Here is a 20,003-nt window from a genome sequence, read left to right as displayed (position 1 = left end):
GCGCTAGACCGGGTAGCGAAGCGGGGCGCTGTGTGTTCTGGCTGAACGTCGAGTTGCCGGGCCGTAGTTCCTGGGCCAACGTTGTTGTCTCTGGTGCTGCTCGATGTCTGGCTCCGGGGCTGGAGCTGGGGCGATTTGGGCTGGGACGTTCGTCGGTACCGCGGTTCCCGGCATGACCACCATGCGTTGGCGGAGTAGGCGGCGGTTTCGGCGGTATAGGCGTCCTGATTCCGTTTTGACGATGTAGTCGCGGTTGTCGCCTACCTCTACGACGACGGCGGGGGTGTCCCATCGCTTTGTCGCGTGATGCTGCACGAGCACATGAGCGCCAAGCGGGAACGCGGCTAAATGATGAGCGGTGGCGTTATAACGGGATGTTGTTAGCGCCAATGCGCGATGCATCCGCTGATCCAGAACGTCGGCTGCTCTCTGCCACTCGGGGGCGAAGGATCGTCGGTGGGCGGGCAAGCTGTCACGGATGGGCCGGTTGAACACTAGCTGGGCCGGGGAGGCCCCACCATAACGCGGGGCGTTTCGGAATAGCAAAATGGCCTTTGCCAGCTTGTCCGGATCCGGTTGGCCCCCGGTTCTGGAGCCGATGACGAGCTTTTTCATAGATTTTATGGCCGCTTCCGCCCAGCCGTTGGATTGGTGATAGTGGGGGGAGGAAGATCCGAATGATACGCCCCAGTCTCGCAGGAAAGATTGGAGTTCGGCTGCTCCAAATGGGCTGTTGTCAGCATAAATCTTTACTGGGGCTCCCCCGGTGTCCGTAAAGAATGTACGGAACGCGTTGATGAGACGCCGGGCGAGTGTGTTTTTGTCTGCGAACATGATGACGGCCGGCCAACCACTGAACTGGTCGACTATGACCAGGAAGTGCCGGCCTTCTACCTCGCCGAGATCCGCGTGAAGAAATTCAAACGGCCGAGTCGCTGGTTCGTGGTGTTGCAGGGATTCCGCCGGTAAAGAAGGAAGTTGGCTTACGCATTCTTCGCATGAGGCTGCAGCGTGGGCAATATCGACGTCCATATGGGGCCAGTAGAGCGATAGCCTGGCTCGTTGGCGCATCTTTGAGGCGCCCTGGTGCATGCCGACAAGTGTCTGGATCGTTTCTTTCACCATGGATCGTGGAAGGACGATGCGTGCGCCATAAACGAGCATGTCATCGGCGTCGTCTATGGCGAGTTGGTGGCGAGCGTCCCAGTACGGGCGAAGGGCGAGAGGCAGATTGCTCTTTTCGTTTGGAAAACCTTCCCGTATGGTGGTGCGCAGCGCCACTAATACTGGATCTGCTGTGGCTGCTAGTTTCACTTTTTCAAGCGTAATGTCGATGTTTGTGGCGGGAGATTCGGCGATGGCCCCGATCATGGCGATCCTGGCCGTGAATGTTTGGGGTCCCTCCCCAAGCTCGTCCGCAGGTGTGCCTGGAGAAATTGGTGAACGCGAGAGAGCGTCGGCCTCGATATTGCAGTTTCCCGGCACCCACCGAGCGGTAAAATTGTATCGCGCCATCTGAAGACGTAGTCGAAGGAGCCGCGGGTTGTCGAGCTTGTCTAAAGCGTAGTCGTTGAGGATCGGCACTAGGGGGCGGTGATCTGTAACCAAGTCGAAATTGGGGAGACCTTCTATGAATTGGCGGCTTTGTTTCATGCCCCAAGATGTGGCCAGGCATTCCAGCTCTATCATGGCGTATCTCGTTTCAGGCGGACGGAGGAATCTGGAGCCAGCTTGCACGACGTGCCACGTACCAGACTCGTTTTGTTGCTTTAAGATAAATTCAAGGCCGTTTAACAGAGATGCGTCGACTGCTAAGGATGTTGGATGGCCCGGGTCGTAAAAGGCGAGGTCTGGAACGATGGCTAGTGTACTGCGGGCGGCGCCGAATGCTTGTTCATGATCGGCGGACCACTCCCAGGCAATATTCTTCTTTAAAAGTGGAGATAACGGGGCCAAAGCTGCCGCGATCTTGTCGCTGAAATTCCCCACTTGTTGGCAAAGGCCGTAAAACGAACGCAGGTCTGTGACGTTGGACGGCCGGGGGAATTCCCGGATGGCTCGTGTAAGTTCCGGGTTGGGCCGGAATCCGTTCGCTGAGATTTCGTAGCCAGCGAAGATAGCTGTTGTTTTGGCGTAGACCGTTTTTCTCTTGTTGAATGATACATTGTTGTCGTTGGCCGTTTTAAAAAGGATACGTAGCAGGTCGACGTGTTCTTCATAGGTGCGCGAATATATTACCAGGTCTTCCATGCAGCGGGCGGTGTTGGGGATATGTCCGAAAATGTCGGAAAATCGGCGACCGTAATCATCGCCGGCGTGGCATATTCCCATGGGAAGGCGTGTGTACTGGTAGAGGCCCTCCGGCGTGGAGAACGTGGTGAGCGCCATGGATTCCTCGTCGAGCGCGCATTGATGATAGCTCTTTAGTGCATCCACCACCGTAAAAAAATTCATTCCTTGGGGGATGGAACGCACCGATTGGAAAGGCGTCGGGTTGTCGAACTTCGAGCCAATGAGAAATTTGTTGATCGGGCGATAGTCGGGGCAGAAGCGAATGCCGCCCTGCTTCTTAGGGACGACGACTACCCTGTGTATCCAGGGCGTAACTTCTTCCGGTCGTACTTTCCGGATTATTCCTTGTTTGAGTTGGTTCGCCAGTTCGTCGCGAAAAGGTATTCGGAGTGGTTCCGATATCGGGCGGGAGCCACGAATTTTCAGGGGGACTGCTCCTTCTTTCAACACAAAGTGGCAAGGAGGTCCAGCCATTACCCGACAGACTCCATCAAACACGCGTGGGGCTTCTGCCATGAGTGACGCCAGGTCCGCTTCTTTCTGCGCCTCCGATGGCTGGAACGTGGGTCTAGAAGTTATGTGGTTGATGCGGGCGTGCGGGTATTTGGAGTGGAGCATGCCTAGTTTTCTCTGAGTCTCTGAGCAGAGTACTGGCTGTTGTAGGTCTTCCAGCACGTATAGGGTGGTGGCGACCGGGCGGGACACCCCGTCATCTGCTAGCCAATCGACTGTTGCGGCGAATGATCCGACGCAAGTGATAGCGTTTCCCGTGGCGGTGCGAGCTGCAACCCCTGGGCGGAGTGGAATATCTGGGAATGAAATACGGTAGAGAGAGTGTGGGATGGCATCTAATTGAGATCCGGTGTCTGGTAGCCCTCGGGTGGTCACTGTTGGCCCATTTGGATGGGCCGCGATGCTAATGGCCACTGACTCCTCCTCGGTGATCGCTGCCACTCGTTGAACGTGAATGCTACCCACCTTCTTGGGTTCGCTCTCACAAACCGATGCAAAGTGATTGTCTTTTCCGCAATTGTCGCAGATTTTCCCGAACGCCGGGCACTGAGTTGTGCCGTGTCGTCGGGGCCCGCCACAATATCGGCATGGAGCTGACGTACGGCCGCGAGACTTGTTGTCCGATGCAAAGCGTGTCTGTTTGTCGTCGCGTGTTGGTGACTTGCTGGATTTATAAGCGGAGCGTCGGATAGCGTTGATAGCGTGGTCGCTTTGTTGAAGTGACGCGGCCTGCAGGCGGGATGTTTCGGCCGATCAGAGTATGGTGAGCGCCTGATCGAGGGTAAGTGCGTCACCTAGTTCTAATAGCTTGATGCGGACTGTGTTGTCTGCTACGCCGGAAATCAGTTGGCCCAAGATGCGAGTTGGTTCGCAGCGGGCACAGCAGTCTGATCCAAAGTCGCATTTGCGGCTGATGTCGCGAAGGTTGCATAACCAGTTATCCGCTGATTGATTGGGCAGCTGGAAGCATAACGCAAACTGGTGTCGCCATACGTGCCGATTTCGACCGGCGTTGCAGCGGGTGCGGAGAAGGTTGATGATTTCAAGATGGTCTGCCAGTTGGGCTGACGTAAGCCCCGCTGATAGGACGGCCTGCAACGTAGCGGTTGACAGGCACGATTTCAGTTGGTTCGTTTTGTAGGCGGGGCGTGCGGCAGCGTCGAGTACTTCATCTATTGTGGACAGAGCCAAAAAGATGTTCCATCTTTCTTCCCATACCGGAAAGGAATCGCGTTCAGCTTCCAGGTCGAACGGTGGTGGTGAGCCGTAAGGCTTAAAAGCCCTTGGTGGATTGACTGGTGGTGCTTGATGGGCTGCTGCGGCTGCTGCTGCGGCTGCTGCTGCTATTGCGTTGGCCATAGTCGATAATCTCGTTGCCTCGTGGCGCCCCTGGCGGAGGCGTGGGGTAACTACCGCGGAAAGCTGCGAATGGCGGCAACAGCGTCACCGTTGTCGCGTGTTGACGAGGCCCGGTTTGACGATGGCGGTCAAAGGGAGAGAAAGCTTGAATTCCGACACGCTGTGAAGGGAATAAAACGTTGCTCGTCAACTCGATTGTACCATAAGGTAACTGTTGGGAGGGGGGGGCAATATTGACCGGTGGGAGCTGGACTTTGGTTTTGCGCACCTAGCGGCCGAAATGTGCGGCGCCACGTGAGGTGCACGTTTGCCGGCGAAAACACGAAAGAAACAACTAGGATATTAAAACAACACGGTTAGGAACACCTCAAACTCGGGGGAAATAGGTAAGCACCAACTGCGCCATGTTTAGACCAGCGTAATGGGGGTAAACAGTGTATTACCTTAACTCGAGACGGGAGGGGACGAGAGCACAACGTGATGAATAGGCTAGCTAGCCAAGACTGACTCACTTGCTCCTCTCAGCGTCGTCTGCTCGACTTGTCGTCTGCGGAGTCAATACAGTATACATATAGAAGTAAAAACTCATGGTATAACAGTGTATTAACATTAAATACAAGTATATTTGATGCAGTATACATATAGAAGTAAAAACTCTTGGTATAACGGTGTATTCACTGTTTACATATAGAAGTAAAAACTCATGGTATAACAGTGTATTCACATTGAATACAAGTATATTTGATGCTGTTTACATATAGAAGTAAAAACTCATGGTATAACAGTGTATTCACATTGAATACAACTATATTTGATGCAGTATACATATAGATGTAAATCTCATGGTATAACAGTGTATTCACATTGAATACAAGTATATTTGATGCAGTATACATATAGAAGTAAAAACTCATGGTATAACAGTGTATTCACATTGAATACAAGTATATTTGATGCTGTTTACATATAGAAGTAAAAACTCTTGGTATAACAGTGTATTCACATTGAACCCAAGTATATTTGATCCTGTTTACATATAGAAGTAAAAACTCATTGTATAACAGTGTATTCACATTGAATACAAGTATATTTGATGCAGTATACATATAGAAGTAAAAACTCAAGGTATAACAGTTTATTCACATTGAATACAAGTATATTTGATTCTGTTTACATATAGAAGTAAAAACTCATGGTATAACAGTGTATTCACATTGAATACAAGTATATTTGATGCTGTTTACATATAGAAGTAAAAACTCATGGTATAACAGTGTATTCACATTGAATACAAGTATATTTGATGCAGTATACATATAGAAGTAAATCTCATGGTATAACAGTGTATTCACATTGAATACAAGTATATTTGATGCAGTATACATACAGAAGTGAAAACTCATGGTATAACAGTGTATTCACATTGAATACAAGTATATTTGATGCTGTTTACATATAGAAGTAAAAACTCATGGTATAACAGTGTATTCACATTGAATACAAGTATATTTGATCCTGTTTACATATAGAAGTAAAAACTCATGGTATAACAGTGTATTCATATTGAATACAAGTATATTTGATCCTGTTTACTTATAGAAGTAGAAACTCATGGTATAACAGTGTATTCACATTGAATACAAGTATATTTGATGCTGTTTACATTTAGAAGTAAAAACTCACGGTATAACAGTGTATTCCCATTGAATACAAGTAAATTTGATGCTGTTTACATATAGAAGTAAAAACTCATGGTATAACAGTGTATTCACATTGAATACAACTATATTTGATGTTGTTTAAATATATAGAAGTAAAAACTCATGGTATAACAGTGTATTCACATTGAATACAAGTATATTTGATGCAGTATACATATAGAAGTAAAAACTCATGGTATAACAGTGTATTCACATTAAAAACAAGTATATTTGATGCAGTATACATATAGAAGTAAAAACTCATGGTATAACGGTGTATTCACTGTTTACATATAGAAGTAAAAACTCATGGTATAACAGTGTATTCACATTGAATACAAGTATATTTGATGCTGTTTACATATAGAAGTAAAAACTCATGGTATAACAGTGTATTCACATTGAATACAACTATATTTGATGCAGTATACATATAAAAGTAAATCTCATGGTATAACAGTGTATTCACATTGAATACAAGTATATTTGATGCTGTTTACATATAGAAGTAAAAACTCTTGGTATAACAGTGTTCTCACATTGAACCCAAGTATATTTGATGCTGTTTACATATAGAAGTAAAAACTCATTGTATAACAGTGTATTCACATTGAATACAAGTATATTTGATGCTGTTTACATAATCTCATGGTATAACAGTGTATTCACATTGAATACAAGTATATTTGATCCTGTTTACTTATAGAAGTAGAAACTCATGGTATAACAGTGTATTCACATTAAATACAAGTATATTTGATGCTGTTTACATATAGAAGTAAAAACTCATGGTATAACAGTGTATTCACATTGAATACAAGTAAATTTGATGCTGTTTACATATAGAAGTAAAAACTCATGGTATAACAGTGTATTCACATTGAATACAAGTATATTTGATGCAGTATACATATAGAAGTAAAAACTCATGGTATAACAGTGTATTCACATTAAATACAAGTATATTTGATGCAGTATACATATAGAAGTAAAAACTCTTGGTATAACGGTGTATTCACTGTTTACATATAGAAGTAAAAACTCATGGTATAACAGTGTATTCACATTGAATACAAGTATATTTGATGCTGTTTACAGATAGAAGTAAAAACTCATGGTATAACAGTGTATTCACATTGAATACAAGTATATTTGATGCTGTTTACATATAGAAGTAAAAACTCATGGTATAACAGTGTATTCACATTGAATACAAGTATATTTGATGCAGTATACATATAGAAGTAAATCTAATGGTATAACAGTGTATTCACATTGAATACAAGTATATTTGATGCAGTATACATACAGAAGTGAAAAATCATGGTATAACAGTGTATTCACATTGAATACAAGTATATTTGATGCTGTTTACATCTAGAAGTAAAAACTCATGGTATAACAGTGTATTCACATTGAATACAACTATATTTGATGCAGTATACATATAGAAGTAAATCTCATGGTATAACAGTGTATTCACATTGAATACAAGTATATTTGATGCTGTTTACATATAGAAGTAAAAACTCATGGTATAACAGTGTATTCACATTGAATACAAGTATATTTGATGCTGTTTACATATAGCAGTTAAAACTCATGGTATAACAGTGTATTCACATTGAATACAAGTATATTTGATGCTGTTTACATATAGAATTAAAAACTCATGGTATAACAGTGTATTCACATTGAATACAAGTATATTTGATCATGTTTACATATAGAAGTAAAAACTCATGGTATAACAGTGTATTCATATTGAATACAAGTATATTTGATCCTGTTTACTTATAGAAGTAGAAACTCATGGTATAACAGTGTATTCACATTGAATACAAGTACATTTGATGCTGTTTACATTTAGAAGTAAAAACTCATGGTATAACAGTGTATTCACATTGAATACAAGTAAATTTGATGCTGTTTACATATAGAAGTAAAAACTCATGGTATAACAGTGTATTCACATTGAATACAACTATATTTGATGTTGTTTAAATATATAGAAGTAAAAACTCATGGTATAACAGTGTATTCACATTGAATACAAGTATATTTGATGCAGTATACATATAGAAGTAAAAACTCATGGTATAACAGTGTATTCACATTAAAAACAAGTATATTTGATGCAGTATACATATAGAAGTAAAAACTCATGGTATAACGGTGTATTCACTGTTTACATATAGAAGTAAAAACTCATGGTATAACAGTGTATTCTTATTGAATACAAGTATATTTGATGCTGTTTACATATAGAAGTAAAAACTCATGGTATAACAGTGTATTCACATTGAATACAACTATATTTGATGCAGTATACATATAGAAGTAAATCTCATGGTATAACAGTGTATTCACATTGAATACAAGTATATTTGATGCAGTATACATATAGAAGTAAAAACTCATGGTATAACAGTGTATTCACATTGAATAAAAGTATATTTGATGCTGTTTACATATCGAAGTAAAAACTCATGGTATAACAGTGTATTCACATTGAATACAACTATATTTGATGTTGTTTAAATATATAGAAGTAAAAACTCATGGTATAACAGTGTATTCACATTGAATACAAGTATATTTGATGCTGTTTACATATAGAAGTAAAAACTCTTGGTATAACAGTGTATTCATATTAAACCCAAGTATATTTGATCCTGTTTACATATAGAAGTAAAAACTCATTGTATAACAGTGTATTCACATTGAATACAAGTATATTTGATGCAGTATACATATAGAAGTAAAAACTCATGGTATAATAGTGTATTCACATTGAATACAAGTATATTTGATCCTGTTTACATATAGAAGTAAAAACTCATGGTATAACAGTGTATTCACATTGAATACAAGTATATTTGATGCTGCTTACATATAGAAGTAAAAACTCATGGTATAACAGTGTATCCACATAGAATACAAGTATATTTGATGCAGAATACATATAGAAGTAAAAAATCATGGTATAACAGTGTATTCACATTGAATACAAGTATTTTTGATGCAGTATACATATAGAAGTTAAAACTCATGGTATAACAGTGTATTCACATTGAATACAAGTATATTTGATGCAGTATACATATAGAAGTAAAAACTCATGGTATAACAGTGTATTCACATTGAATACAAGTATATTTGATGCTGTTTACATATAGAAGTAAAAACTCATGGTATAACAGTGTATTCACATTGAATACAACTATATTTGATGTTGTTTAAATATATAGAAGTAAAAACTCATGGTATAACAGTGTATTCACATTGAATACAAGTATATTTGATGCTGTTTACATATAGAAGTAAAAACTCATGGTATAACAGTGTTCTCACATTGAACCCAAGTATATTTGATGCTGTTTACATATAGAAGTAAAAACTCATTGTATAACAGTGTATTCACATTGAATACAAGTATATTTGATGCTGTTTACATATAGAAGTAAAAACTCATGGTATAACAGTGTATTCACATTGAATACAAGTATATTTGATCCTGTTTACTTATAGAAGTAGAAACTCATGGTAAAACAGTGTATTCACATTAAATACAAGTATATTTGATGCTGTTTACATATAGAAGTAAAAACTCATGGTATAACAGTGTATTCACATTGAATACAAGTAAATTTGATGCTGTTTACATATAGAAGTAAAAACTCATGGTATAACAGTGTATTCACATTGAATACAAGTATATTTGATGCAGTATACATATAGAAGTAAAAACTCATGGTATAACAGTTTATTCACATTAAATACAAGTATATTTGATGCAGTATACATATAGAAGTAAAAACTCATGGTATAACGGTGTATTCACTGTTTACATATAGAAGTAAAAACTCATGGTATAACAGTGTATTCACATTGAATACAAGTATATTTGATGCTGTTTACATATAGAAGTAAAAACTCATGGTATAACAGTGTATTCACATTGAATACAACTATATTTGATGCAGTATACATATAGAAGTAAATCTCATGGTATAACAGTGTATTCACATTGAATACAAGTATATTTGATGCAGTATACATATAGAAGTAAAAACTCATGGTATAACAGTGTATTCACATTGAATACAAGTATATTTGATGCTGTTTACATATAGAAGTAAAAACTCTTGGTATAACAGTGTATTCACATTGAACCCAAGTATATTTGATCCTGTTTACATATAGAAGTAAAAACTCATTGTATAACAGTGTATTCACATTGAATACAAGTAAATTTGATGCTGTTTACATATAGAAGTAAAAACTCATGGTATAACAGTGTATTCACATTGAATACAACTATATTTGATGTTGTTTAAATATATAGAAGTAAAAACTCATGGTATAACAGTGTATTCACATTGAATACAAGTATATTTGATGCAGTATACATATAGAAGTAAAAACTCATGGTATAACAGTGTATTCACATTAAATACAAGTATATTTGATGCAGTATACATATAGAAGTAAAAACTCATGGTATAACGGTGTATTCACTGTTTACATATAGAAGTAAAAACTCATGGTATAACAGTGTATTCACATTGAATACAAGTATATTTAATGCAGTATACATATAGAAGTAAAAACTCATGGTATAATAGTGTATTCACATTGAATACAAGTATATTTGATGCTGTTTACATATAGAAGTAAAAACTCATGGTATAACAGTGTATTCACATTGAATACAACTATATTTGATGTTGTTTAAATATATAGAAGTAAAAACTCATGGTATAACAGTGTATTCACATTGAATACAAGTATATTTGATGCTGTTTACATATAGAAGTAAAAACTCATGGTATAACAGTGTATTCACATTGAATACAACTATATTTGATGCAGTATACATATAAAAGTAAATCTCATGGTATAACAGTGTATTCACATTGAATACAAATATATTTGATGCTGTTTACATATAGAAGTAAAAACTCTTGGTATAACAGTGTATTCATATTAAACCCAAGTATATTTGATCCTGTTTACATATAGAAGTAAAAACTCATTGTATAACAGTGTATTCACATTGAATACAAGTATATTTGATGCAGTATACATATAGAAGTAAAAACTCATGGTATAACAGTGTATTCACATTGAATACAAGTATATTTGATCCTGTTTACATATAGAAGTAAAAACTCATGGTATAACAGTGTATTCACATTGAATACAAGTATATTTGATGCTGTTTACATATAGAAGTAAAAACTCATGGTATAACAGTGTATCCACATTGAATACAAGGATATTTGATGCAGAATACATATAGAAGTAAAAAATCATGGTATAACAGTGTATTCACATTGAATACAAGTATATTTTGATGCAGTATACATATAGAAGTTAAAACTCATGGTATAACAGTGTATTCACATTGAATACAAGTATATTTGATGCAGTATACATATAGAAGTAAGAACTCATGGTATAATAGTGTATTCACATTGAATACAAGTATATTAGATGCTGTTTACATATAGAAGTAAAAACTCATGGTATAACAGTGTATTCACATTGAATACAACTATATTTGATGTTGTTTAAATATATAGAAGTAAAAACTCATGGTATAACAGTGTATTCACATTGAATACAAGTATATTTGATGCTGTTTACATATAGAAGTAAAAACTCATGGTATAACAGTGTTCTCACATTGAACCCAAGTATATTTGATGCTGTTTACATATAGAAGTAAAAACTCATTGTATAACAGTGTATCCACATTGAATACAAGTATATTTGATGCTGTTTACATAAAAAAAACTCATGGTATAACAGTGTATTCACATTGAATACAAGTATATTTGATCCTGTTTACTTATAGAAGTAGAAACTCATGGTATAACAGTATATTATAAAAGATAATATACATATAAAAAAAACATAGTATAAAGTGTATTCACATTGAATACAAGTATATTATGCAGTATACATATAAAAAAAACTCATGGTATAACAGTGTATTCACATTGAATACAAATATTGAAAAAAGAAGAAAAAAAAAAAGTATATTACTGTTACATAAGAAAAAAAATATGTTTACATATAAAAGTAAAAACTCATGGTATAACAGTGTATTCACATTGAATACAAGTATATAAAGTATATTTGATGCTGTTTACATATAGAAGTAAAAACTCATGGTATAACAGTGTATTCACATTGAATACAAGTATATTTGATGCTGTTTACATATCTAAAAAACTCATGGTATAACAGTGTATTCACATTGAATACAAGTATATTTGATGCTTACATTTAATAGAAGTAAAAACTCATGGTATAACAGTGTATTCACATTGAATACAAGTATATTTGATGCTGTTTACATATAGAAGTAAAAACTCATGGTATAACAGTGTATTCACATTGAATACAAGTATATTTGATGCTGTTTACATATAGAAGTAAAAACTCATGGTATAACAGTGTATTCACATTGAATACAACAAATATTGTATACATATAGAAGTAAAAACTCATGGTATAACAGTGTATTCACATTGAATACAAGTATATTTGATGCAGTTTATAAATAGAAGTAAAAACTCATGGTATAACAGTATTCATGTTTACATATAGAAGTAAAAACTCAGTAAAGAAGTGTATTCACATTGAATACAAGTATATTTGATGCTGTTTACATATAGAAGTAAAAACTCATGGTATAACAGTGTATTCACATTGAATACAAGTATATTTGAGTATATATAGATTAAAAAGAAAAGTGAATAAAAAATATTATATAGAAGTAAAAACTCATGGTATAACAGTGTATTCACATTGAATACAAGTATATTTGATGCTGTTTACATATAGAAGTAAAAACTCATGGTATAACAGTGTATTCTACATTGAACACAAGTATATTTGATGCTGTTTACATATAGAAGTAAAAACTCATGGTATAACAGTGTATTCACATTGAATACAAGTATATTTGATGCTGTTTACATATAGAAGGAAAAACTCATGGTATAACAGTGTATTCACATTGAATACAAGTATATTTGATGCTGTTTACATATAGAAGTAAAAACTCATGGTATAACAGTGTATTCACATTGAATACAAGTATATTTGATGCTGTTTACATATAGAAGTAAAAACTCATGGTATAACAGTGTATTCACATTGAATACAAGTATATTTGATGCTGTTTACATATAGAAGTAAAAACTCATGGTATAACAGTGTATTCACATTGAATACAAGTATATTTGATGCTGTTTACATATAGAAGTAAAAACTCATGGTATAACAGTGTATTCACATTGAATACAAGTATATTTGATGCAGTTTACATATAGAAGTAAAAACTCATGGTATAACAGTGTATTCACATTGAATACAAGTATATTTGATGCAGTTTACATATAGAAGTAAAAACTCATGGTATAACAGTGTATTCACATTGAATACAAGTATATTTGATGCAGTTTACATATAGAAGTAAAAACTCATGGTATAACAGTGTATTCACATTGAATACAAGTATATTTGATGCTGTTTACATATAGAAGTAAAAACTCATGGTATAACAGTGTATTCACATTGAATACAAGTACTATTTGATGCAGTATACATATAGAAGTAAAACTCATGGTATAACAGTGTATTCACATTGAATACAAGTATATTTGATGCAGTATACATATAGAAGTAAAAACTCATAAAGATCACTGTTACATATAGAAGTAAAAACTCATGGTATAACAGTGTATTCACATTGAATACAAGTATATTTGATGCTGTTTACATATAGAAGTAAAAACTCTTGGTATAACAGTGTATTCACATTGAATACAAGTATATTTGATGCTGTTTACATATAGAAGTAAAAACTCATGGTATAACAGTGTATTCACATTGAATACAAGTATATTTGATGCTGTTTACATATAGAAGTAAAAACTCATGGTATAACAGTGTATTCACATTGAATACAAGTATATTTGATGCAGTTTACATATAGAGATAAAACTCATGGTATAACAGTGTATTCACATTGAATACAAGTATATTTGATGCAGTTTACATATAGAAGTAAAAACTCATGGTATAACAGTGTATTCACATTGAATACAAGTATATTTGATGCTAGTTTACATATAGAAGTAAAAACTCATGGTATAACAGTGTATTCACATTGAATACAAGTATATTTGATGCATGTTTACATATAGAAGTAAAAACTCATGGTATAACAGTGTATTCACATTGAATACAAGTATATTTGATGCTGTTTACATATAGAAGTAAAAACTCATGGTATAACAGTGTATTCACATTGAATACAAGTATATTTGATGCTGTTTACATATAGAAGTAAAAACTCATGGTATAACAGTGTATTCACATTGAATACAAGTATATTTGATGCTGTTTACATATAGAAGTAAAAACTCATGGTATAACAGTGTATTCACATTGAATACAAGTATATTTGATGCTGTTTACATATAGAAGTAAAAACTCATGGTATAACAGTGTATTCACATTGAATACAAGTATATTTGATGCAGTTTACATATAGAAGTAAAAACTCATGGTATAACAGTGTATTCACATTGAATACAAGTATATTTGATGCAGTTTACATATAGAAGTAAAAACTCATGGTATAACAGTGTATTCACTGTTTACATATAGAAGTAAAAACTCATGGTATAACAGTGTATTCACATTGAATACAAGTATATTTGATGCTGTTTACATATAGAAGTAAAAACTCATGGTATAACAGTGTATTCACATTGAATACAAGTATATTTGATGCTGTTTACATATAGAAGTAAAAACTCATGGTATAACAGTGTATTCACATTGAATACAAGTATATTTGATGCAGTATACATATAGAAGTAAAAAACTCATGGTATAACAGTGTATTCACATTGAATACAAGTATATTTGATGCAGTTTACATATAGAAGTAAAAACTCATGGTATAACAGTGTATTCACATTGAATACAAGTATATTTGATGCTGTTTACATATAGAAAGTAAAAACTCATGGTATAACAGTGTATTCACATTGAATACAAGTATATTTGATGCAGTTTACATATAGAAGTAAAAACTCATGGTATAACAGTGTATTCACATTGAATACAAGTATATTTGATGCTGTTTACATATAGAAGTAAAAACTCATGGTATAACAGTGTATTCACATTGAATACAAGTATATTTGATGCTGTTTACATATAGAAGTAAAAACTCATGGTATAACAGTGTATTCACATTGAATACAAGTATATTTGATGCTGTTTACATATAGAAATAAAAACTCATGGTATAACAGTGTATTCACATTGAATACAAGTATATTTGATGCATGTTTACATATAGAAGTAAAAACTCATGGTATAACAGTGTATTCACATTGAATACAAGTATATTTGATCCTGTTTACATATAGAAGTAAAAACTCATGGTATAACAGTGTATTCACATTGAATACAAGTACATTTGATGCTGTTTACATATAGAAGTAAAAACTCATGGTATAACAGTGTATTCACATTGAATACAAGTATATTTGATGCTGTTTACATATAGAAGTAAAAACTCATGGTATAACAGTGTATTCACATTGAATACAAGTATATTTGATGTTGATTATATATATAGAACTAAAAACTCATGGTATAACAGTGTATTCACATTGAATACAAGTATATTTGATGCAGTTTACATATAGAAGTAAAAACTCATGGTATAACAGTGTATTCACATTGAATACAAGTATATTTGATGCAGTTTACATATAGAAGTAAAAACTCATGGTATAACAGTGTATTCACTGTTTACATATAGAAGTAAAAACTCATGGTATAACAGTGTATTCACATTGAATACAAGTATATTTGATGCTGTTTACATATAGAAGTAAAAACTCATGGTATAACAGTGTATTCACATTGAATACAAGTATATTTGATGCAGTTTACATATAGAAGTAAAAACTCATGGTATAACAGTGTATTCACATTGAATACAAGTATATTTGATGCAGTTTACATATAGAAGTAAAAACTCATGGTATAACAGTGTATTCACATTGAATACAAGTATATTTGATGCTGTTTACATATAAGTAAAAACTCATGGTATAACAGTGTATTCACATTGAATACAAGTATATTTGATGCTGTTTACATATATAGAAGTAAAAACTCATGGTATAACAGTGTATTCACATTGAATACAAGTATATTTGATGCTGTTTACATATAGAAGTAAAAACTCTATGGTATAACAGTGTATTCATATTGAACACAAGTATATTTGATCCTGTTTACATATAGAAGTAAAAACTCATGGTATAACAGTGTATTCACATTGAATACAAGTATATTTGATGCAGTTTACATATAGAAGTAAAAACTCATGGTATAACAGTGTATTCACATTGAATACAAGTATATTTGATCCTGTTTACATATAGAAGTAAAAACTCATGGTATAACAGTGTATTCACATTGAATACAAGTATATTTGATGCTGTTTACATATAGAAGTAAAAACTCATGGTATAACAGTGTATTCACATTGAATACAAGTATATTTGATGCAGTTTACATATAGAAGTAAAAACTCATGGTATAACAGTGTATTCACATTGAATACAAGTATTTTTGATGCAGTTTACATATAGAAGTAAAAACTCATGGTATAACAGTGTATTCACATTGAATACAAGTATATTTGATGCAGTTTACATATAGAAGTAAAAACTCATGGTATAACAGTGTATTCACATTGAATACAAGTATATTTGATGCTGTTTACATATAGAAGTAAAAACTCATGGTATAACAGTGTATTCACATTGAATACAAGTATATTTGATGCTGTTTACATATATAGAAGTAAAAACTCATGGTATAACAGTGTATTCACATTGAATACAAGTATATTTGATGCTGTTTACATATAGAAGTAAAAACTCATGGTATAACAGTGTATTCACATTGAATACAAGTATATTTGATGCTGTTTACATATAGAAGTAAAAACTCATGGTATAACAGTGTATTCACATTGAATACAAGTATATTTGATGCTGTTTACATATAGAAGTAAAAACTCATGGTATAACAGTGTATTCACATTGAATACAAGTATATTTGATGCTGTTTACATATAGAAGTAAAAACTCATGGTATAACAGTGTATTCACATTGAATACAAGTATATTTGATGCTGTTTACATATAGAAGTAAAAACTCATGGTATAACAGTGTATTCACATTGAATACAAGTATATTTGATGCTGTTTACATATAGAAGTAAAAACTCATGGTATAACAGTGTATTCACATTGAATACAAGTATATTTGATGCAGTTTACATATAGAAGTAAAAACTCATGGTATAACAGTTATTCACATTGAATACAAGTATATTTGATGCAGTATACATATAGAAGTAAAAACTCATGGTATAACAGGTGTATTCACTGTTTACATATAGAAGTAAAAACTCATGGTATAACAGTGTATTCACATTGAATACAAGTATATTTGATGCTGTTTACATATAGAAGTAAAAACTCATGGTATAACAGTGTATTCACATTGAATACAAGTATATTTGATGCAGTTTACATATAGAAGTAAAACTCATGGTATAACAGTGTATTCACATTGAATACAAGTATATTTGATGCAGTTTACATATAGAAGTAAAAACTCATGGTATAACAGTGTATTCACATTGAATACAAGTATATTTGATGCTGTTTACATATAGAAGTAAAAACTCTTGGTATAACAGTGTATTCACATTGAACACAAGTATATTTGATGCTGTTTACATATAGAAGTAAAAACTCATGGTATAACAGTGTATTCACATTGAATACAAGTATATTTGATGCTGTTTACATATAGAAGTAAAAACTCATGGTATAACAGTGTATTCACATTGAATACAAGTATATTTGATGCTGTTTAAATATATTGGTAAAAACTCATGGTATAACAGTGTATTCACATTGAATACAAGTATATTTGATGCAGTATACATATAGAAGTAAAAACTCATGGTATAACAGTGTATTCACATTGAATACAAGTATATTTGATGCAGTTTACATATAGAAGTAAAAACTCATGGTATAACAGTGTATTCACTGTTTACATATAGAAGTAAAAACTCATGGTATAACAGTGTATTCACATTGAATACAAGTATATTTGATGCTGTTTACATATAGAAGTAAAAACTCATGGTATAACAGTGTATTCACATTGAATACAAGTATATTTGATGCAGTTTACATATAGAAGTAAAAACTCATGGTATAACAGTGTATTCACATTGAATACAAGTATATTTCATGCAGTTTACATATAGAAGTAAAAACTCATGGTATAACAGTGTATTCACATTGAATACAAGTATATTTGATGCTGTTTACATATAGAAGTAAAAACTCATGGTATAACAGTGTATTCACATTGAATACAAGTATATTTGATGCTGTTTACATATAGAAGTAAAAACTCATGGTATAACAGTGTATTCACATTGAATACAAGTATATTTGATGCAGTTTACATATAGAAGTAAAAACTCATGGTATAACAGTGTATTCACATTGAATACAAGTATATTTGATGCTGTTTACATATAGAAGTAAAAACTCATGGTATAACAGTGTATTCACATTGAATACAAGTATATTTGATGCAGTTTACATATAGAAGTAAAAACTCATGGTATAACAGTGTATTCACATTGAATACAAGTATATTTGATGCAGTTTACATATAGAAGTAAAAACTCATGGTATAACAGTGTATTCACATTGAATACAAGTATATTTGATGCTGTTTACATATAGAAGTAAAAACTCATGGTATAACAGTGTATTCACATTGAATACAAGTATATTTGATGCTGTTTACATATAGAAGTAAAAACTCATGGTATAACAGTGTATTCACATTGAATACAAGTATATTTGATGCTGTTTACATATAGAAGTAAAAACTCACTGGTATAACAGTGTATTCACATTGAATACAAGTATATTTGATGCTGTTTACATATAGAAGTAAAAACTCATGGTATAACAGTGTATTCACATTGAATACAAGTATATTTGATGCAGTTTACATATAGAAGTAAAAACTCATGGTATAACAGTGTATTCACATTGAATACAAGTATATTTGATGCGTTGTTTACATATAGAAGTAAAAACTCATGGTATAACAGTGTATTCACATTGAATACAAGTATATTTGATGCTGTTTACATATAGAAGTAAAAACTCATGGTATAACAGTGTATTCACATTGAATACAAGTATATTTGATGCTGTTTACATATAGAAGTAAAAACTCATGGTATAACAGTGTATTCACATTGAATACAAGTATATTCTTGATGCAGTTTACATATAGAAGTAAAAACTCATGGTATAACAGTGTATTCACATTGAATACAAGTATATTTGATGCTGTTTACATATAGAAGTAAAAACTCATGGTATAACAGTGTATTCACATTGAATACAAGTATATTTGATGCTGTTTACATATAGAAGTAAAAACTCATGGTATAACAGTGTATTCACATTGAATACAAGTATATTTGATGCAGTTTACATATAGAAGTAAAAACTCATGGTATAACAGTGTATTCACATTGAATACAAGTATATTTGATGCTGTTTACATATAGAAGTAAAAAACTCATGGTAGTATAACAGTGTATTCACATTGAATACAAGTATATTTGATGCAGTTTACATATAGAAGTAAAAACTCATGGTATAACAGTGTATTCACATTGAATACAAGTATATTTGATGCTGTTTACATATAGAAGTAAAAACTCATGGTATAACAGTGTATTCACATTGAATACAAGTATATTTGATGCTGTTTACATATAGAAGTAAAAACTCATGGTATAACAGTGTATTCACATTGAATACAAGTATATTTGATGCTGTATTTACATATAGAAGTAAAAACTCATGGTATAACAGTGTATTCACATTGAATACAAGTATATTTGATGCTGTTTACATATAGAAGTAAAAACTCATGGTATAACAGTGTATTCACATTGAATAC

The 20,003-nt window shown here is 33.8% G+C and overlaps 1 protein-coding gene across 1 annotated transcript; it reads right to left on the bottom strand.

The window, feature by feature from the left end:
- Window positions 1–3: 3 nt before the first annotated feature.
- LOC116933219 lies at window positions 4–4,164 on the bottom strand. Its single transcript, XM_045167046.1, has 2 exons — window positions 3,577–4,164; window positions 4–3,534 (listed from the first exon to the last, which is right to left on the bottom strand). The coding sequence occupies exons 1-2, from the start codon at window positions 4,162–4,164 to the stop codon at window positions 4–6; spliced, it is 4,119 nt and encodes a 1,372-aa protein (XP_045022981.1).
- Window positions 4,165–20,003: the final 15,839 nt, after the last annotated feature.

This window comes from Daphnia magna, unplaced genomic scaffold, assembly GCF_020631705.1.
Source record: "Daphnia magna isolate NIES unplaced genomic scaffold, ASM2063170v1.1 Dm_contigs131, whole genome shotgun sequence".
In the NCBI taxonomy this organism is placed as follows: domain Eukaryota; kingdom Metazoa; phylum Arthropoda; class Branchiopoda; order Diplostraca; family Daphniidae; genus Daphnia; species Daphnia magna.
This window is presented reverse-complemented; position numbering and strand designations above follow the sequence as displayed.

Coding starts and splice junctions, on each gene's coding strand:
- LOC116933219 (XM_045167046.1), bottom strand. CDS start 4,164: ATGGCCAACGCAATAGCAGCAGCAGCCGCAGCAGCAGCCGCAGCAGCC. Junction 3,535..3,576: donor ACGCACTTACCCTCGATCAG/GCGCTCACCATA, acceptor TCCCGCCTGCAG/GCCGCGTCACTTCAACAAAG.